We start from the raw sequence: 22208 nt of genomic DNA on the forward strand, positions 1-22208 counted from the left end.
CAGGGGCCCAGGGGAGGGGGAAGAGAGGCTAGGGGCCCAGGGGAGGGGGGAGAGGGCAGGGGAAGGAGAAAGGAGGCCAGGAGCACTATTAGGATCTCACTTGAGCCACTGCATAATTTTTATAAGAAAACATTCATCTTTATTATTGAATCTAGAACCATTATTTTATGATAGCATCTTTTAGCATACTCAGATGGGTTGACATTCAATGTGGACAGCAAGCTAGCTCACAAATCAATGGCAGGAGTCTCCAAGCAGCCATCGAGAGAGTGCAGCAAACTTCCCTTACTGTGGTAGGAGTTCCAGTAACCTCTGGATGTTTTTGGTAATGATAAGGAAAAGCTACTGCAGTCTAGAGACAGGTCACCTTCAGGCTTTAAAGACTGGCTGCCAGGGGCTACAATGACATAGTAATCCAGGAGCCAAAAAAAACCAAACCAACCAAACAAAAAACAAACAAGAAAAAAAAAACACTGGAAAGGAACGGGAGATTAAAAATATTCAAAAATTATCATAGACAGATACTGGCATACTATGATTTGACAGGTTTACAGTGACCAACATAACAGCAAAGACAGATAGTATTATTTATACCTTTAGTATATAGAAGACAGATTTCAAGTCACAGTAATAAATCCTGTGATAGCTCCTGAGACAAGTTACCCTATGCCCTGCACCCTTGCTATGCCAGTGAGAAATGGAAACATAGAATAGAAAGTGGCTTCCTCGATCAGATTCAGGAGGTCCTTGAAAAGTGACAAACTGTATGTTATTAAATGACAAAACATAGAGGCTTTATTTAAAAATCTCTCACTGTTCATTATCAAAGTTACAAGATTGTTTGCATACCAATAGACTTGACTGTAAACAGGAAATTCTCATTAAGGAAAGATGGGTTTTCTGTAATTTGATCTTTTACAAAAAAATTACTGCAAGTTATTAATAACAGAATTTCTCTTTTACTTTCTTAAGTCTAATTCTATTGAAAATTCAACCAATGTTTCCACTCTCCTGCCTAAGGTTCAACCATAGTCACCTTAGGAAATACCCCTCTTATTTGTTAATCAGAAATACAAACTGTGGCACATGTCCATTATTTTTCATTGAGCAAAGGCTTCGGCTGCATTGCGTTTCATGGGAAGCAGCAGCTGCAGTGTCTCGTCTGTCTCAGCTGAGGCTTGCTTACTGACAGCAGCGGAGCAGGAGAGGTGCGCGCTCAGCCCTGCCCGGTGCCCTCTCTCTCACGGAGTCTTCCCATGGCTTGCAGCAGCCCAGGTTACTGTGGCCTCCACCAAACCTGACTGAAGCAAGGGTGTCCTGACTCAAGGTGGTTCCACCTAGCGAGGAGGACATGCTCGCTCATTCAATCTGTTGGCTGGGGGACAATGCTAATATGAAGAAAGTTATCTGGGTAGCTCAGATGCTCGCTCAGCCACTGCAGAGGGGTTTCCAGCATTGGCTCGATCCCGTGAATCATCACTTGGCTCTTCTTCTCTCCATCTGTTCCAAGAAAGAAATCCATTAGTAATCAATAGAAAAGAAAACCACAGAGAAAAGACTCCTTAGTCAATTAAGTGGATTTCAAACTTGTTTTATCCCCTCAACAGGAAATGAAGACAAGGAGAAAGTTTAAATGTTGCAAAATGTCTCATCCTAAACAGAAACCTGAGGGCTGCAGTGAATTCTGATAAAAATTCTGTTGCTCTGCGAAAGTGTTTGTTCTTTCTTAATTACTGTGCTTGCCTGAGATTGACGTTAGTGAAACCATGCTGGAGAAAAGAGCAGGGTGAACCCACTGACCAAAATACTCCAGGTACACAGTTAAAACCACCACAGACGGCTGTTAAAACGGCAACTCTGTGGAAGGCCACACAACACACCCTTAAAAATATACAGCAGAAAGGATCCAGAATCACACCAGAATCTGAGAGGATGTTTAACAGCTGGGAGCTTTGAGGATTCTCTGAAATATGCTCAAGTATTTCCCAAAGTGTTGGAAGTAACAATAAAAAAAGCCAATTAAAGCTGTGATCACAGAGAACTAATAATCTGACTGAAAGATTCTACATTAAGAGTCACAAGACCTGATCAGTTTTTGCTAATATTTGCTTCCTAATTAAAATAGCACTAGGCACTATAGGGCTGGCTGCAGGACTCAACAGAGAAAAGCACTTGCTGGCAAGCCAAATGGCCTTGAGCTTGATCCCTTACACCCACAGAGGAGGAGAGAACCTAGTCCCTCACGTTGTTTTCTGACCTCCATACTCATACCAAGAAATGTGGGCAACCACCTCTACACTAAAATGAATTCAAATATAATAAAAATTTAAAGAATGCCTTTTAATTCAAATTGTATTAACAAAAAAGCAAAAAAAAAAAATCCCCCTAATGTAAAGAACACCCCTCCAAAGTGACTCCCAAAGCAAACAAAAATTAATCAGAAGGATGAGAAGGAAGTATTTGTTACCCAGCGGTACAACTCCTTAACTGTGTCTTCAAAACAATGGTGACTTGGCATCCTGGGATGAAGGACAACAGCAGGGCAAATGCACTGGTGGACAGGATCGCTACAGCTGCGCCTAGCATTCCTGCTCTACTCCAAGGGCCCTCCACTGCTCTAAGGGCTGGGACAGCCTGGAAGGCACGTGAAAGCAGAAGCTTTAAAGAAATGTTCAGCCTTCCAACAGAAGCAGAGAGGTGGGTAAGCAGGGGAGAGCAAGAGTGGACAGGGAAGCACTATAGTCGAAAGAGAACTCGCAAATTACAAACATGACAAACATGCTACCAGCTACCACCTTCAAACACGGCCACACCAGCTTCCCCTCATCCCTGTCAGAGTGCAGCTTAACTGTGGGGAAAGGCCACTGCCTTGGGACCCTGGAACCTAAAAATTGCCTCTTTTGTTTTCCTTTCCCAAAGCCATCTTAGAAAAACAAAACAAACCAAATAAAACAAAGCCCCCTACTTGTTTTACTTAGTTAATGCCGTGTGTCTGAGTCTGGATGGGTTGTGTGTAGTAGAATGTCCAGCAGGTAGATGAGGGTGTTGGATCTTCTGGACCTGGACTTACAGGCAATGGTGAGCTGCCCGCCATGGGTGCTGGGATGCGACCTAAGGTCCTCTACAGGAGCAGCACACGCTTAAAGGCTGAGCCCTCCAGCCCTCTAGCCAGCTTTGTTGCATCTATGCAGACATTTTTTTTATGTAGCTATAATCACAGCATTAATACAAAGAGTGGCTCCAGAATGCTGGTCAGAAGCATCTACAAATGGAAGATGAAGAAACTGTACACAGAGCACTGAAGACTGCACCTCCAATCTTTGGGAAGACTTAAGAATCCACGTTAAGATGGATGAACACACGTTCTCTAGAATGATTCATCTTTCTAAGTTCTATATTGCCAAGGTTTTACTGTATTAAATCTTTCTTAGAATATCTGAAAACATTTCCAGTATGGTTCTCTTAATATTTGTATTATATATTTCTTTGAGCTATTTTAATATTCTCAGAATTTCCTCCTACTTAGAACTGAGTCAAAAACCGAAAGCGTGGTGAGAGTAAAAGTTCCTTCTGTGTGTACAGGCTCTCAAGCCGGCCACCGTCAGAGTGCAGACTAACAAGGCACCGCTCCTTCTCTGCAGAGGTCCTGAAGCAGCATTAACAACTGCACATGCGCCTGACAAGGCAGGCGGCCAGCCTCATCAGAGCAGATGGAGTCCCCCCCGTGTGCAAGTCAGAGAACAAGAGAAACACTCCAATTGCATCAAACGTGCTGTGCCCTGCCATCATGCGCTGGGCAGGCAAGGTGGGATCACTCTTAACTCTTGCATGAATGTGTTCTACACTTGGACACCTAAGCTGGGCCTACCTGTGCCATACCTTTCTTCAGAACACGTGAAGGTGTGAGCTAAGGCCTGGCATGGTGGCCTTGTTTGAAATCTGAGCACATGGGAGGCAGAGTCCAGAGAACAGCTCTTACATTATCTGAAAACATTTCCACCATATGGTTCTCTTAATAGTCTTACTCTATAGACTAAGACCCCATTTCAAAACAAAGGAAAAGAAAGCAAGGACAAGCCGATGGTGCTTAACACTGTTGTCACAGCACACATTGGTCCAACACTTCATCAGTATTTCTCCTTTGCTTTGTTTTCCGACTTCTCTCCAAAAGTAACTAAACAGAGGATTTTTGGGATGGGGCAGGATTTCCCTGGCAACTGTAGGCAATGCTCCTGTTGTTCACGGATGTCCTACCAGCTAACATGATACTGGCACACTGTCATTATGCAATACAGTTTTACAGCTGCAGGAGGGGTGGTCTGGCAGGGCACCTTCCGGAACAGGGTCTGATGGCTACCCCTGCCATCAGGAGTGTGTGACCGGAACTGCGGGTACTAGTGAGGTAAAGGTTAAAGGGTCAAGGTAGCTGCAGATCTAAGTGCACGTGTTCTCACCTTCTTTTAAGTTTCCATAAAGAACAACAAGGCACACCCTGGTATTTGTCAGTTACCCACACTAACAAAAGGAGGAGCAGTGAATTAATTTGTATTTCTCCCAACAACAGAAAAGCCCTCCATGAGCTTGCTACACTACGTTTGGTAGCCATGCCTGTTTCTCAATGAGACGCGAGGCTTCCTACTTAAGTCTTGACTGAGGACCACACTGCACACCTCTCCCACCCAGGATTTTGTCTTTTGTTGTCAGGTAACTAAATCAGGGCTTGCAAGGCAAGCACTACCATCAAAGCTTTAGCCCTAGTCCCAACTGGAGTTTCTAAAACTGTGTGGAGGGGTGCCCTTTGGGACTGTCAGCACCTCTACTACTGAGAGATCTTCCCAGGACTGGGCCCACTAGCTTTCCAGCATGGAGCTGGGAAGGGGCTCCAGGCCATGCCCCTCCCTGAGCTTTAGAGGATGTTCTCACTGCAATCCCACTGGCTCACCAAGTTAGAGTACATGAGATGAGCAGAAGGCAGCTGTCTGCCCAGGAAAAGCTCACCAGTAGAAGCTGTAAACTAGTCAAGCATTTAAGACAGTAATCAAGAGAAGCAGCTGTGACCATTCACATGTCACTTTTGCAGGGAACTCTGATTCTGCTGTAACTTTCCATTTGTGAGGTGAATTTAAAAAAAAAAAACATATTTTACAGAACTATAGTATAGTTAGCAAAATTTACAAATGAAATCGAACTATTATGTAGTTTGTAGTTTTATCAACAGTCCCAATATTCCTGTCCCCAGACTGGAGCTTGGTCCCGTTCAGTCTCAGGCTGAGCTGCTTTTAGACACTGTCCCAGCATAAAACTATTCATGAAGACCAGTCATTTCCCACAGTTCTGAGGCCACGCTGAAGATCAAAATACCAGCAAGTGGTGGGCAAGAGAGAAGGCCACAGCTACAGCCACAGCCCTGTCAAAGGCTCTGCCCCCAACAATGCTGCGGGATGAACCTTCCAGGTCAGGGTTCTGGGGTGTGTTAAACACAGGAAGGGTTCACCTGCAGCACTGAAGTTTCATGCTCCAATCTCCTTCATGGATGAGGGTTTAGACTTCTAGTTCTGAAAAGTATACATACAGTATTATGTGTCCGCACAGTAAAAACCAGAATACTTTAAAGTGAATAGTATTAATATGGTTGTATTTTAAGGAAAATATATTCAAGTCTGGAAAGACCACCCCAAGGCTCACGACTGGTTCTGCTCTTATAACAGGGGCCTGGGCTCAGGACTGGTTCTGCTCTTATAGCAGGGCCTGGGCTCAGGACTGGTTCTGCTCTTATAACAGGGGCCTGGGCTCAGGACTGGTTCTGCTCTTATAACAGGGGACTGGGCTCAGAACGGATTCTGCTCTTATAACAGGGGCCTGGGCTCAGGACTGGTTCTGCTCTTATAACAGGGGCCTGGGCTCAGGACGGGCTCTGCTCTTATAACAGGGGCCTGGGTTTGGTTCCCAACATGTACTTATCACCCTCCACCTGGCAAGTACATACACAGATTAAAAACAAAAATGAACTCTGTGTGTGCGTGCGTGTAATGTTTTGACTCTGTGAGAATGGTAAAAGTACACAGAAACAAATGAAAAGAGGACAGATCCTGCCAGGCAGTGGTGGTACATGCCTTTAATCCCAGCTCTTGGGAGGCAGAGGCAGGCAGATTTCTGAGTTCGAGGCCAGCCTGGTCTCCAGAGTGAGTTCCAGGACAGCCAGGGCTACACAGAGAAACCCTGTCTCGAAAAAACCAAAAAATAAGAGGACAGATCCTATTGGTGGCGTTGCTAATGAAAAGTACAGGTGTACATAAGGAATGCTGCCAGTATACAGGTATATGTCCAACAAGTATAAATGCACACAATAATATAAATCAAACATAAAGGAGAAAGGCCAGTCATGCAGACAGCTGCTACTAACAGACACACTAGGAGTTCAGACCCTTCAATTCCCACCCTGGGAATGGCTGACCAACCGCATTCCTTTGAGATTTCCTTATATAGGAAGTTAGAGTGTCATACAGGGTCATAGTTCTCAATCTTATCTACCAGCAGCAGCACGAGGAAGGTTAATGGACGACGAACTCACAGGCTGGCCGGTCCCTCTGCCCTTCTCACCGAACCTCAGTGACGTCTGTTCTCAGATGTGCTCCACAGTCAAGAGAAGCCATCACACCCTGTCTTGACATTTCCTGAGGAGGCTGGGCTGGCAATGTAGTGAAGGCTGACGTATGCGTGAGATGTATTCCAAGTCCTGTCTGGTGCTCAGAACCCAAGACCACCTTCTCCATGAGCTGAGGGTCACAGGCTGCAAAGCTCTGCTCTGAAGTCCTAGCAGCCCTCCCAGTTGGAGTCAGGATCCTACTCTTTCACGCCACCGCAGCAAAGCCTTGCCTTCAGATGCCAGCCATGAACGTTCACTAGCTTTGAATCCTTAGCTGAATGAATCACCAGTTCCTTCTCTTAGAGAGTGAATAAGACTCATCTCTAGGGCTCCTTCAAGAATAAAAGAAGAATTTAGGAAGCGAGCCCAGTTGAACCTGCAAGAGGGTTTGGACATTGCAGGTATTCAATGATTTCATACCTTCCTAGGGTATGAAAAATGTTATAGAGAAAATGAGTCTGAGCTAGAGTTCATGGAGTAGAGAGGTTGCTAAGTGTGCACAATGCCTCAGGTGTGATCTCTAGCACTACCCAAGCTGGCTGCACTGGCACACTCTAAGAATCCCAGCAATTCAGGGGGTAGAAACAAAGGAAGCAGAGCTCAAGGTCACACATCAAATTCTAGGCCAGGCAGGGCTGCAGGAGACCATGAAGGTGTGGGAAGTCAGTGGGAGAGCAGGGTGAGAAAGGGGGTCAGAAGGGGAGGAATATGCTCTCAAGAATGGTAGGACATTAACTCTTTTGGTACTAGATAGCCACCAAGATACATAAAATAAAATGAACTTAATTATGTGATTAGCAACCAAGACATTCTAAGAACTTAGACTCTTAATTATTCAGTGGCACTGTTCAAAAGGGGGGGGCAACAAAACCTCACTCAGTAATATACAAATTAAATGACATTCAAAAAAATTCAAAAGCCATGAAATATATTCAACATAAAAATCTAGTGAAATATCTCACCTAAAAGTCAAGGGACCCTTGACATATTAAGATTATATTGTTTAAAAAACTTTTAAGAACCAAACACCGGGGAAGTAGTGGTACGTCCCTTTAAACCTAATAGCTGGATCAACGAGTTCAAGGCTAGCTTGGTCTGACAGTGTTGCGCAGAGAAAGCCTGTCTCAAAAAACAAACACACACCCCTCTGCCTCTGCAGTCCCCGCCCCTAGCAGCAAGAAACCCAAACCAGGGCTGGAGAGATGGCTCAGCAGGTAAGAGCACTGACTGGTCTTCCCAACGTCCTGAGTTTGGATCCCAGCAATCACATGGTGGCTCACAACCACAGGTAATGAGATCTGACATCTTCTGGTGGGTCTGAAGATAGCTACAGTGTATTACACCGGAGCGAGCAGGACCTGAGCAAGTGGGGCCTGGAGCGGAGTGAGTGGGGCTGTCCTGAGTTCAATTCCCAGCAGCCACATGATGGCTCACGGCCATCTGTACAGCCACAGTGTACTCATACACATAAAATAAATAAATAAATCTTAAAAAAAAAAAAAAAAGAAACCCAAACCAAACAAAACCAACTAACCAACCAAACAACAAAACACTCCCACCCCCAATTCAAGAAACAAAACCTACTTAGACAGAAACAAGAAATCAGGCACATTGTTTCTCTTGTGAAAGCTGTTCTCCTCACCCTGCTCCCCCCAGCCCCCAGAGCTCACCCCACCATCCTGTGTGCGGGGCCCAGTGCTCAGGTCCAGGCAGACTGCAAGAAGCAGACTAGGGTCTTTAGATCAGGCCGCCCCAGCTTCTCTGGCCATCTTGCAGTTCCTTTCTGATAGACAGATGCAACTGGAATCTTACTTTAACAAGGACGACAAAGGGAGGGATGAAAAGGAACAGAGCCTTTAGTGACTAGTCTCTTTTGAGGGTCACACCTCTATGTATGGAGGAACAGAAAGCTCAGACCAAGTAGACTGACATCGAATTTAATTAACTACTGCAGCTTCAGGTTTTTTTTTTTTTTTTATGATTCAAGAACAAATTTTGTTAAAAATAATTTAATAATTCTAAGAAAGGTTTAAGGCCAATAAGGAGATAAGCCTTTTGATCACCACTAACTAGTCTGAACAATTTTTCTCTAATCTGACAAATTCCTCAGATATGCTCATGAATAAAATGCAGACTGAAGCCACTGACATGAGACAGCACAGGCTGACATCTGAAGCGCATACATCATGCTCTGCCTCGGCCGCAGTGGTAAGAGTCAGTGAGGTCAGGTCAGGGGGGTTAAAGCAAGCCAGGATATGGCCAAAGGAATACATCAAACGTTGATTTTAAAAGGGCAATTAATCTTACACAGAAATGCTTCCTGGGGAATGAGATCTTCATCTTAAGAGCACACTCCACGCTGTGGCAGTAAAAACGAGCATGCCTGAGCACTGGGCTTTTATCCCATGATCACAAACAGAAGGAGGGCCTGTTTATCAGAGAGCTACAAGCCTTTTACAGCACTCCATTAACATCTTCCGGGTCTATGCTCACTCGGTGCCAGCTATAAGGAGCCATCCACAGTGCATGTATCCCCTTTCCATGTACAAACTAGTATATACAGTATTTTATTTCTAAAATACTTTCAGGGCCTTGGCTCTTTAGATGGTATCATCAAGTTCTAAGCAAGTGCATTCACTTGATTTTTGCTTATAGACATTATGTTTCTTAGTGAGGACATAAACCAAAATTTAAAATTAGCCATATTAGAAAATGTAGTTATTGACTGTTTAGACGATTGAAACAAACTGATTAAGAGACTCATGATTTAAAAAGGTAAAAGTTAAACTCCAAGTCTTGTTCACCTAAGAATAATGGACACAATTAAAAAACTGGAGGTTTCAAAATATTTTCCTTAAAAATGCTATTGCTGTTTGCGTACTGTATGTACATACCTGCATGCGCCACAGCACATGCGTAGCAGGCAGAGGGTAATTGTGGAATGACTTCTCTTTCCACTTTGGGTTCTGAACTCACATCACCAGGCATTCTTACCTGCCGAGCCTTTTCCTCACTGTGCTTGCATAAGAAGACCAAGTAGCTCTGACCTTACTGTGGACAGACAGTACAGGTGACTGGCAGAGCAGCTGCACCACATGATAAGGCTGAGGGATGCAGACCTCAGAACACACAACTGTGTGCACATGCAACTTCATTTTCTAGTGCCAGCAACAGAGGAAGTGTTGTTTGTACAACATGCTTTCTGCTTTTGGAAAAGCCAGGTAAATTCTTTTAGCTTCTTGAGATTAAGATAAAAAAAAAAATTAGGGAAGGGAACTCAGACCATCCTCTGTTGGACCCAGCATCACTCGTATCATCTCCATTAGCAGAGAAAGAAAATCATCAGTTTAGCGCTTTGAGTTTAGAAAAGACATATACCAATAGATAAGATCTGAAGAGATCCTGTCTCAGCAAGGTTAGTCAGCAGTGCCTATGTGCTGGACAAACAAAGCGTGAGGATGGAGAGAGAGGAAAGCCATCAAGACTCATTTACAGTGCGCGATAAATTTAATAAACTATAATTACCAAGTTTAGGCTGAACCTTATCAAGGATTATAGTAGATCTTTGCTCACAAAGGGCCAACATTTAAATTACTTCCCACTATATATAGCGTTTCTCCCATAAAATATAAATGCAATCAAGAATAGAGAACAACAAAAACTGGGCTCGGAAGAAACTAAAAAGGAGGGTTCCTACTTCAGGGGTGAGCCACTGCTGTGTGGATCACTACTGTAGTCCTTCTGAACCGCAAACTCGCTGCTAGTACCAACACCATCTACAACCTACTTCTGGGCCTCTATGCTTTAGCAAGTTATATGATGACAATCAAGCCTGCTACAGGGCATGAAGCGACTGTGGTGCTGTAGCCAACCTTGCTTCTCTTTCCTCCTGTAATCACACTTCTGACAGGCCTAATCCCATCCAGAAACTAGTTTCTAAAAAAGCCAATCAATGGCATGAAGTCTTGACATAAGTTAAGATATAATTGGCCCTTGTAAGTTTCTCGTAAAAGTTTGTTTGTAAAAATATATTAGCAAACCTATACAAAAGAAATAACAGGCTAACTGAAAACCTTAGAGAAATCTAAGACTCTAAAGCCTCATATGGGCAATGCTGTCTCACATTCTACAGAATGCAACAGGAAACTTACTTCATAAACTCGGATACCTAGATCTGTTAAAATTTTAATGATTGTCCAATTCAAATGGCAGGAGAGCAGAGAGATTAGTTCACAGTCTGTGGTGAGAAGGTGACTTGAGTTATAAAGCCATCACCTTATCCTTCGACACTATCTGAGGGGGCGGGGCTGCATTTCTCACGTGTGCTCACACATTCACATGCTCACTCCTGTGACAGCTCACACTCTCAGACAGAGACAGGCAACTTCAATCCTGTCCACCACCCGAAGGATGCCTCAGGGTTCGTGTCCCACCCCAGCTGCAGTGTTTAAAATCAACCCTCCATGTGGAGAACCACTGTACAGAAGCCATGTAGAACAAGGAAAAATATGAATTCACTAAAGTTCTATTTTTTAAAAAGCCTATTAAAAATAAGATAACCTCTAGGCATGGCAGCACACACCTTCAACCCCAGCATTAACAAGGAAGGCAGAGGCAGTTGAATTGAGTTCTAGACTAGCCTGGTCTACATAGCAAGTTACAGAGGGTTAATATATAGCAAGCCTGTTACACACACACACACACACACACACACACACACACACACACAGACACACACACAGACACACACACACATGCACTCGCGCGCGCGACCTGCACAAAGAAAATAATTTTGAAGTTAGATCACCTAAGTTGGAAATTCCAAGTCCCCAGTCTCAATTTCACTGAGTTCCACAGTGACTTTACACCATTTCTGAGCTATGTCAACTTCGGGCATATCTGAAGATAAGGCAAGGCAGACAAAGTCTCTAGCGAACAGAGTGGCAGGACCCTGTAGGCTACAGGGCACACACTGGCAGCTGGTAAGGCCTTCACAGTGGCATGTGAGGTGTGGCCTGAGCCCTTTCCCCTCCCAGCTGTCTGCCTCCTGCACGTCTTCATTAAGACTCCATCTTTACTCTTCCCTCACTATTCACAACACAACACCTTCAGTGTGGGTCACCCCTTAGCTGTACAACTTCCTGTCCATCCCGCCTGGCCAAAGCTTTCTTCAGAGAACACAGTGTATCTTTCATATCTGATAGCAACAAGATAACATATACAACCCTGAGAAAGTGAATGACTGAGATAAAATTAAGCCATCACATGGAACTCAGAAGTCAGACAGCTGTCACTGAAGGGTATGAGGAGTAAGGAGTGCACAGGCCGCTGGGAGGAACAGGACAGGGAAAACAGAGTGCTTGCTGAGCTATTCACCTCTCAGGAGAGCTGGAGGACACTAGGACGAACCTGCCATTAACCAAGTCTTTCTTTACGCCTTGCCGTCTGTGTAATACTAAATATAAAACCATGAGAAACTAGTCCAACACAAATAATAAATCAATGAAACCTTGAAGGAAATTTCTAAAAACAAGAATGAAGGTTTGTCAGTCTAGACAGGAAGCCATTGAAGAAAGCCCTTAAAAATTGTGATAGGGAGTTCCAGGACAGCCTGGTCTACAGAGTGAGTTCCAGGACAGGCTGGTCTACAGAGTGAGTTCCAGGACAGCCTGGTCTACAGAGTGAGTTCCAGGACAGCCAGGGCTACACAGAGAAACCCTGTCTCAGAAAACCAAAGAAAAAAAAAAAAGAAAAAAATTTGTGCTAGGGATGCCGGTGTATCTCTTCCCAGTTGATAGCTTCTGGCATGTGGGAGGAGGAGGAACACGCATGGGGTTGTCTTTAAGAGTTTGACCATGCTCCACTGAGTATATGGCCAACCCAATTGCTCGTATACTGCGCATATTTTTCCTTCTTTTTTTGGGGGGGGGCGGGGAAGGGAATAAGAGTGGTGGTGGTGGTGGACCTGGAAGTACCAAGAAGTGAGTGTGATTAACGTGCATTGTGTAAAATTCCCAAGTAAAAATACGTTGAAAAATAAAAAGAATGCAGGCTTGTTACACTATGTAGCTTACTAGGCTTTTATAATTATACTGGAACATTGGGAAATAAGGTTTGACTCAGCAAAGTTTATAGGTATTTTATATTCTTCTAAATAAAAATTAAGCATATGGTTTTTGACTTTTAAAATATTAACACTTGGTTTAGTTCTCGCCTTTCATCATGTAGCTTCCAGGGATTGGACTCAGGTTGGAGGTTGACAGACCTAAGTGCGTGGCTGGCCTGCTCCCTGACACTGCCATCGAAGTATACTGAGAGAGAAAGGTGTGTGACAGAAGAGCAGATCTCTGAAACTACAGGTCCCATGCACCTGTGCACACCCTTGGTTTCTTCTATCTACCTTGGCTAATTCTCCTCACCACTCAGAGAGCCGAAGGCAAGAACGCAAAGCACCTCACGGCCGTGCTCCAATGACCCCAGCTCCGCTGTCATGACAGAGCATATTCTACTGTCACGATGATGTAAGGAAGGCATATTCCTTCATGCTCGACTCACTTCTCACAGGGAGGAGCAGGACACTGTGCCACATGGGTTCTTTGAGAACTTCTCTTTTTATCATGTGATGACAGCTAGCTCTTATCCATACACACCCAAGTTTCAAGTCTTTCACTTTCAGCTTGAGCGCAGGTATGTCGAAATGCCCCACGCTGACAGTGTACAGGTAACCCAAACTGCACAGAGTAGCTCTCCACTCAGACTTGAAGCTTCTGATTACTCTCCACACATTTTAAAGGATTTTTTTTCTATAAATAAATATGAAATGAAAAGAAGCAAAGATAAAAGTTTCCAAAGAAAAAGATGGAATTGAAGAGGTGCCCAATTTCCTGGTATGAAGCTTAACACTGCATACTGGGACTATCTATGTTCTATCAATGACACATGGCTCTTCCCATAAACCAAAGCACTGGGCTGGCTGCTTTGGGGAGAAGCCTGCTATTCACTCACAACACCTGAGCCGGTCTGAAGCACGGCTGCAGGTTAAAGGGTTTTTGTTATGTTTATTTATTTTATTATATGGGTGTTATATCTGCAGGCTATTTCTGTGTGTTTGATCTCTGGAGCCCACAGTAGGAGAACCTGTCTCCTGAATATCCTCTGACCTAATATGCATCATGAGAACTCAAGGTGTCTGTCTGTCTGTCTGTGTCTCTATGTATGTATGTGTGTGTATATGAATGAGAGAGAGAGAGAGAGAGAGAGAGAGAGGGAACGAACCAGATCAGAAGCAAAGCTTGTGAAGACTGTAGTTCTTAATCTCATTCCCTACTGAGTAGCCAGGAGATACTGGAATGTCTAGGAATGTAAAGAAAGCCTGGGCTAACTGAGCCAAGGCTTTACCTCCACAGTTCTCTACAAATGCCAAGGTGTTTCTGACTCCCCCCCTCTACTCCTTACTCGAAACCTTCAACCACTCCTAACAGCCAGAGTCTGGCAACCAGGAACTAAATGACCTCATACAGCAAGTCAGTGAAAGAAATTAAAATTTCAGATCCTATTGCTAAAAGGAACTATTAAAGTTACTTTCACTAAACAAATCACAAGTGTACCTACCCGGCAGCAAACACAGGCCGCTCATTGCACTCTGGGGACCGGCAGCACACACAGGCCACTCATTACAGACTCTGGGGACTGGGTTTAATGGGATGGCCTCACACTCAGTAATCAAGGATCCCATGGGGCCATATAAAGAAATATACCTAAAATGACTTATTTCTAAAAACACATTATGGGTAAGCATGGTATTAACATGCCTGTAAGGCCAGCACCTGGGAAGCAGAGACAGGAGGATGGCTGTGGTCTATATAGTGAGTTGTGGGCCAGCAGAGAACTAGTCAAGGGAAGAGGGCTGTTACAGAGAACATGTGCAGGAACCTGTAGGCCTTACCACAGTCCTTACCACAATAGTTAAAATGAGGAACTCAGTTTCCATCCCACAAACTGGGATGCAGTGAAGAACTCTCGGGCCTGTCATCCTCTAACTAGTGCAGAAAGAGCATCCGTGAACCAACAACGGTTCCCAATTTCCAAAATCTGAGTCGATAGGAATTGCCACTGTACCTCCAAATGGGACCCAAGGTAGAGTTCCTTTGTATCAACTTTCGTCATTTTATAAGCACACTGACATATTATCTACTTACTAGAAGACATTACAAAAAAAGCTCTAAACACAACCCTTTAAAAATTGAATAGGACTCCGTCAGAATTAAAACTATTTAGCCTTCAGAAGAAAATGAAAAGACAGACCATAGATTGTGGGAAAAAAACTCCAGACAAAGTTCTTCCAGAATATACAAATATTTCTCAAAACAGAGTATTGGGAAAATAATAAAATGGGGGCCATTTCATCAAAGGCACCTGGGAGTGAATATAAGGGCGTGTGACCAGAAGCTTTGGATCCGAAGCCATCGGCTTCCTCAGCACACCAGATAACCTGTTTTCCTCACACAAAGAAACAAGGCAGACAGAGTTAGCAGTAGGGAAACTCAAATGAGGGAAACAGAGTCATCTCTGTGAGATGCCAACACACAGCCATCAGGACCACTATAAAACATGTCACTGGTGTGCAGAAACCAAAGCCTTCCTTAGTCACGGGTGGGACTGTGAGCAGGCCAGCACAATGTCTGTTGGTCCCACCCCTGGGGATCTACCTTGGAATATGAAAAGATGTTCCCAGAAAAATCCATGCCAATGTTCGCAGCTGAATTTATCAAAAAGGTAAAAAGGTAGAAAGAATTCACTGTTACATTTCACCTAAGCAGGAGAACTCTTTGAAAAGAAGCTACGGAGACAAACAAAAAAACATTATGCTGGGTGGGTTACAAGACTACTTATCATATCATATGATTCAATTTATATGAAGTATTTTTTAAAAGGCAAACCACAGAGACAGAAAGTTGACCAATGGCTTCTTACAGCCAACAGTCAGCTCCAAGTGTATACAAGGGAACATTCTGAGGGGACAAAAATGTTTTATTCCAAATTCTGACATGAGCTCTGTAGAGTTTACTTTAAAAAGTTGCTGAGATATTAAATATACTGAATGGCAGGAAGCCTTTAATGAAAGCTAACACAAAATAGTAAGGTGGGACTGTGACCAAGGCTAGGCAAAAGCTTAGTGTTACCTCAAATTAGGTATCATAAATAATACCATTTGGGGTAAGCCTTACACAGAGAATTCAGGAATTCCAATGGTCAGGGGACACTTACCCTACCTTAGAGAGATAAGGCTTTTAGGAGACCACGAGACACTCTGATATGTTGTCTAGGAGCTAAGGTAAGACAAGTGAATCTCTAAAACCGATAAATCTTGTCTATCTTTAGTAGTTTTGTGTTGTGGTTCATGATCTGCTTTTTTAACCCCTTCTGATTTAGTTCTGTCTCCATGCCCATACTGGCTCTAATTCTATTTCTTAGGAAAACCATTTCCTTATGTGAGAAACTATTGAAGTATTGCTTTCATGTTTAATAATTCCTTACCCCCTCCCTACTAGGTGTAAATGAGAAAGGCTGTTTGGTGTGTAAATGAACATGGTCCTATGCGGCTGACCATTCCTCTAACAGAAGTAATCAGGGATGAGCACTGTAAGAGACCACGGGGCTGGGACTACAAACTACTGAGTTAAAACGGGCAATGACTATAAAAAGTAGTTGAACACCTGCATACATGTCCATATGCATGCTTGTATACATGTGCACATTTATAGCAGCTCTCAGGTGCAAATCTGAAATGCCCATACTGACTTTAGCACTGACGTAACAGCACATGTGGAAAACTCCACAGCTGGCCGCACGTGACAGCTCACATAAAAATGTAAGCACACTAAAAGACCACGGAAATCACCTTTAGGCTGTGCGTATGGGCAGGTGGATATGTGTGCACAAATTTGATATTTAAGCTTGTATTCTATCCCCAAAATAATTCATTACATGTATGCAAATATTTTAACTTCTGAAAGAAATCTGAAACAGTTTTAGTGCCAAGCATGTCAAATACATGTTGACGTGTACTGACTTTCAAATACACAAATTCATTAGAATAGCACTTACAAAGCACAAGAAGCATAGCTTATTTTGCCAGACAGACCTGACTTTGTGTTTTGTGACAAGTGAGAGGGGAAACTGGCAGCAATGTGTTGCTAAGCGCCTTACCTTCGGGGGCGACTGCAGAAGGACACACTTCTCTAAGGAGATCTCCCAGCGTGTGCAGCTGTCCGTCCGCGGCCACAGGTCGGAAGAGCTTCTGAATGAAAGGCCGCTCAGTCGTGGTCTATTGGGAAAATAAAAACCCAAGGGAGTGAGTCTCTGTGGCTGTTGCTGCTGACTACAGACCCATACATCACAAACATGAAGCTGCCGCTTGTGTCTTCTGATGTGGCATAACCATGAATGCAGATAATAGCTGTGAGGAACAGAGACGTGAGACCGCTGGGGGAAAAGGTTAACATAGTAAATGCTGGTCAATCAAACTCATGCACGTATGGAATATCAGACAACACAACACAACCACCAAATACAGAAATAATCCCTGGCTGAAGGTTTTGTAAGGGGCTAGAGATAGGACTCAGGGGTTATAGTACTGGCTGCTCTTGCAAGGGACTGAGGTTTGGGTCATAGCTCCATATATGGCTCACAACCATTTGTCACTTATGTTCCAGGGAATTCCAGGGGAATTACCACCTTTTCTGGCATCCATGAGAACCAGGATGTATGTGGTATAGATGCATACACACATGTAAAACATCCACATATTTTTTTTAAAAACTTTTTTCAATCTTTAAAAAGAAGCTTTTTAAATGAGTCTATTGTAAGAAAGTTAAGTAGGGCAGCAGACATTTGGTAACAATGAATTCACATCAAGAGTCCAAGGTTTGATAGAGGTACGGATTTCAGCGCTGGGTATGGGCTATCTCCCTGCGAGTTACTGGTCGAGAAGGCCCCACAGACTACCCAAACAACACAAAGTACTGCCATTGCTCTTAGTTGCCCACCATAATTATAGAGTAAGGTTATATTGCTAAAGACACCACACATTCTAGTTGCAGCACACAGAGAAATCAATTTGGAACTGACCTGGAAATTCCTCCCTGCTGGCTAGCTTTCAGAGTGCTGGAAGGTGCTACACAGGCCACTGGGGGAGAAAAACCATCAATAACATCACCCAGTGGTGGTTCCTGCTGCAATACTGACCTGCCACACAAGATATGCCTAGGATGTTGAATACTGGCATTGACTTTTATGGGAGTCCTTTCTGATTAAACCCGAGGCCTGCTCTGTAAACCTGGTCAATACGCCCTGGCTGGGGAGGCCACCAGCCTTAGTGGAGAACCCACTATGGTGTCATGCTAAACCACTGTGTTCCACCCACTGTGGAACTGGTTTCTCCATGCTCATATTCACACCTGTGAATAAATGCTGCTCTGGACTGTGCTCACAGAGGCCTCTTGCAGGACTCAGTGACGCAGAGACACACACCTGCTCTAAGCCCCGAGAGTGAGTGAGTGACTGAGTGAGTGTCCGTCCCTCAACAGGCAGGCTATTATCAACCCTCTTACTCCCAAGGCTCACAACTCATACAGGTATGTGTTTTGGGGGAGGGGGCAGAAAGAATTTAAGGATCAGACAATGCAGGGGTGCGATGAAATGCTGTCCTCTGGCTGTGACGTAGACAGTGCACTCAGGAACACACAGCAGCTGTGGTTACCTGGACAAGTTCCAACTAGTCAATGTTACAGCAAGGATAGAGGAGGGAGGCTCAGTGTTCCCACCCAGGGCTGAGGAGTTACTGACAGTTGCTGGCTGCTCAAAGTGACTCATTATGCTTCGAGTGTGTAGATGATGGTAGGTTGTCCATACCTCAATGGACAGCCCGCACCTGTGCATACAGGCAGTATTAATTGTACTGAGGGAGTTACTGAAGGAGGAGGAGGAGAAAGAGGAAAAAGAAGGAAGAGGACGAGGAGGTCAGACAGACAGAGAGACAAAGACGACATGGGAGGAAATGGAAATACTGGGATTTGGGTTAAGTATGATCAAGGTAACTGCATTCATATGAAATTGTTCAAGTATAAGTAAAAATAGCTTTAAAAACACCCCCCCAAAAGAAACCCGATTAACTACTGCACTAAAACGAAAACTGCTCAGAAGAGTCTACTGTTGGAGTGGGGTTCACAGGGCAGCAGGTGACCATCTAACCATCAGGACACAGACTTTACTCCTCAACAAGAGAGCTTCAGGACAGTCACCTTGACAGACATCGCTCCTCAGAGACACGCTCCTCTACTCTCTTGAAGACCATCTTCCTTTCACTGGTGACCAGAGTACAGAAGCTCATGAGTGTTGGGATTGCAAGTGGTGTGCAGCATCAGCTCAACACCCCTATTTCTTTTGTGTGTTATTAGAAGATTGTGTCAAGCATAAATTAAGAAATGAAAATTATTTCTTTTTACCTCAACTGTTAGTCCATTTTATGATGTTAATTTTTAATTTTAAGCCTCCTGGTATGAAAAGTTACAAAATGTCTAAGAACAAAAATATGCCTAATCTAAGAATATTACTTCAAATATCCTTTGGGAATATTATGCTTTTAATCAGAGGAAGTTTTTAGTCTTTTTGAAACAGCTAACATTTTAAGAACTAACAGAAACTAAAACACAAGGGAAAAAAACCATGTAAATGTGAAAATGTGAGCAATTTAGGGGATATACAATAAATGCTAAAAACTGTATGTGAAAAACACAGCTGAGAATTTGTGGCAATAATAAAAACAAATTGTGCAAAACAATAGCTCAGCAACACTTACCAGAAATAATTAGTTTTCCTTTACTTACTGGCCCATAGTTAAACTTTATTGTTATCTTTTTATTTATAAAACCTATAGTTTAATATAGATATTAAAAAAAACCCCTATCATGTCTAGGTAACTGACCAACTACACAAAGATAAGAAAGTTAAGGAAGCCCCAGAAGAAATGAAATGAAAAGGGACTAGGGCAATCACGTAACATCGCCACCACCCACTTAGAGCTGTCTGTCTTCCAGGTCACCAAGAGGCCTTTAAGACCTTTAGGAAGGGAATGACCTGATGAAAGAGGCCTTTTCTCTCTACACTAATGGGAAGCAGTCTGGGGACAGCCTAGGTAGGAGATGGAGTGACGGTGACCTGGGGACAGCCTAGGGAGGAGATGGAGTGACGGTGACTATGTAACAGCCTTTGGGGGGACGGCCTGGCCAGGCGGGGTGGGGACGCAGCACTGCATTCCAACCACAAGAAGCAAGCAGAAGCTGGAGCTGAACAGCAATGCCACAGTGAGCTCTACGGGCCCTGTTCTCACTCATAACTAATGTGTACCAGAAGCATAAGGTAGCTGAGTTATAAAAATTCCTTAAAAACAACAGGCTAAACAGGAAAAGCCAAATAGTGATGGATACATGTTAAAAAGGAAATTCTAATTCCAGTGTTAAAAACACATGCCCTGTTATTTCTCAGTATAGCTCCTGTTTTTTTTTTTTTCACTGTCCCAGGAACAGTAGCGATAAAACTTTCCACAGTAACACACCTTAACTCAACACCATAAAATGGCAACCAAGACAGTTCTCCAAAGGGAAGCGCTGTTTGCACCCATCACAGAGAAAATGCAAGAGAAAAAGGCCACCAAACACAGCCGAGTCCACCAGCCAATACCGCATCAGTGCTGACAGGACAACTCCAGCTCACTGCAGCCAACTCACCAGACTCCTCTGGTAATTTAGAAAACACTCACAAACTAGGATTAGGTCTGAGTCTCAGGCATCTATGCCTGATTTTTAAGGCATTGTCAAAGAGTACATAGACTCTGTTGTGATTAAAGAACTAGCTGGTGGTTATCATTCTTATAGAACTATGAACACAATGACCCAACTTTTTCAAAAGTAACTACATTACAAACACACATGGTTGTGTACAGATAAGGGCAAAACATTCCACCCTGCAGAGAAGCTCAAGCAGGAAGCAAGACAATTCAAAATAGCTCCAGGAAGTCCCTGAAACTGATCAGATTCCCTAGGCCTCTCCTGACACAGTAAAGAACAAAAGCTAAGAGTCCCTCTCCTTGAAGGGAAGCTGAGCTACAAAGACTATCAGACAAGCTGAGGGGCAACGATGACTCTGAGACTAGACCAGCTACCTGGAAGGGGTTTAGACCAACTGAGGCACTTGGAAAAGACACTCTGCAACCTGTTGAATTGTCTGCAGGCTGTACAGTGTGTCCCAGGTTCATAGCTTTTGTGAGCTGCCATTCATGCTGGGAAGGCACTGGTGATATAACTGTCTGAGTCATTTTTGCTCCAGTGAGTAGCCCCTCACCCATACTCCTGTAAGGAACCCCAATAAACTCACTGGTTCATGAACTTGGATGTCAGTGGTGTCCATATTTCAGTCTGCTGTTAAATCCCTATCTGGGGTGAACAGACCTATGTGTTGTGTCTTTCCAGGAAAAATTTTGTCGTACAACAATAATACACAGGACAACAAAACTTAGAAACAGCTTTAATTCAAAGGAAAGAAATAACGGTGCTTTAGAGAGACTTCTACTTAAGATTTCGATTAGGCATAACCTAATGATGACAGGGGCTGACTTATTAAAGGCTGGGCAGAATTTCCTAGCAGTAGTCCCCTGAAGGTTTAACATCACTCAGACATTAGAATAACTATACTTTGAATTAAAAATCCTTAAAAAAAATAGTAAAAACCTAATTCTGCACAATGATACTTTCCCAAATTAAAAACCGCAACAATTGCTAGGTCACCAGATCTTCTTGCTAGCAGTGAGTTTTTTTCCCATGCCATTGAAAGACTCCTTAGGAGGCCCTTGACCTCCTATGAAGGTTCTATGCCCCAGTGTAGGGGAATAACAGGGCCAGGAAGCGGGAGAGGGTAGGGTGGTGAGCAGGGGAAGGGGGGAGGGTACAGGGGTTTGTTCTTGTTGTTGTTTTTTGTTTTTTTGGGTTTTTTTGGTGGGGAAACTGGGAAAGGAGATATCGTATGACATGTAAATAAAGAAAATATCTAATTAAAAAAAAAAAGAAAGATACATAGTAAACCATAGCTACTTTCATTCCATTCATGACTGTAAGGACATCACAATGACTGGCATAAGGAGAACTGTGGAGGACAGTGACATTTCCTCTTTTTAAAAATAGCTTAAAAGAGCGTTTGTAACAAAAGTGTGAGCAGAAGAACAGGGAGAAATGTTCAAGTAGGGCCTTGGCTGTCACCTAGGATCTCTAGTAGGATGTATCAGGACTCCTCATTAAAGACTTGTCCTGTACTCAGGAGGGCATCCTCGTGCTAATTCATGGATAGATGGCTAGCACACATGCAAGTGACTGTAATACAGTAGTAAATGATAGCAGAAGCACAAACTGGGTGCTGTGAGGAAATACCAGAAAGTCAGAACACAACATTTCACTCTCATGGCTTGGTTCACACACAGCTGAGTGATAAAGCACTTGCCTACCCTGCCCAG

The 22208-nt window shown here is 43.6% G+C and overlaps 1 protein-coding gene across 4 annotated transcripts in view; it reads right to left on the reverse strand.

The window, feature by feature from the left end:
- Window positions 1-116: 116 nt before the first annotated feature.
- Window positions 117-22208, reverse strand: part of Atg5 (autophagy related 5) — a 103480-nt gene continuing 81388 nt past the window's right edge. For all 4 annotated transcript variants that reach the window (XM_031348590.1, XM_031348591.1, XM_031348592.1 and 1 more), the window contains 2 exons: window positions 16856-16973; window positions 117-1500 (listed from right to left, as the gene is read on the reverse strand). In XM_031348590.1, coding sequence (XP_031204450.1) covers window positions 1364-1500; window positions 16856-16973 — 255 coding nt within the window. In that variant the 3' untranslated portion in view covers window positions 117-1363. The remainder of the gene's footprint in view (window positions 1501-16855; window positions 16974-22208) is intronic.

This window comes from Mastomys coucha, unplaced genomic scaffold, assembly GCF_008632895.1.
Source record: "Mastomys coucha isolate ucsf_1 unplaced genomic scaffold, UCSF_Mcou_1 pScaffold3, whole genome shotgun sequence".
Taxonomy (NCBI): Eukaryota; Metazoa; Chordata; class Mammalia; order Rodentia; family Muridae; genus Mastomys; species Mastomys coucha.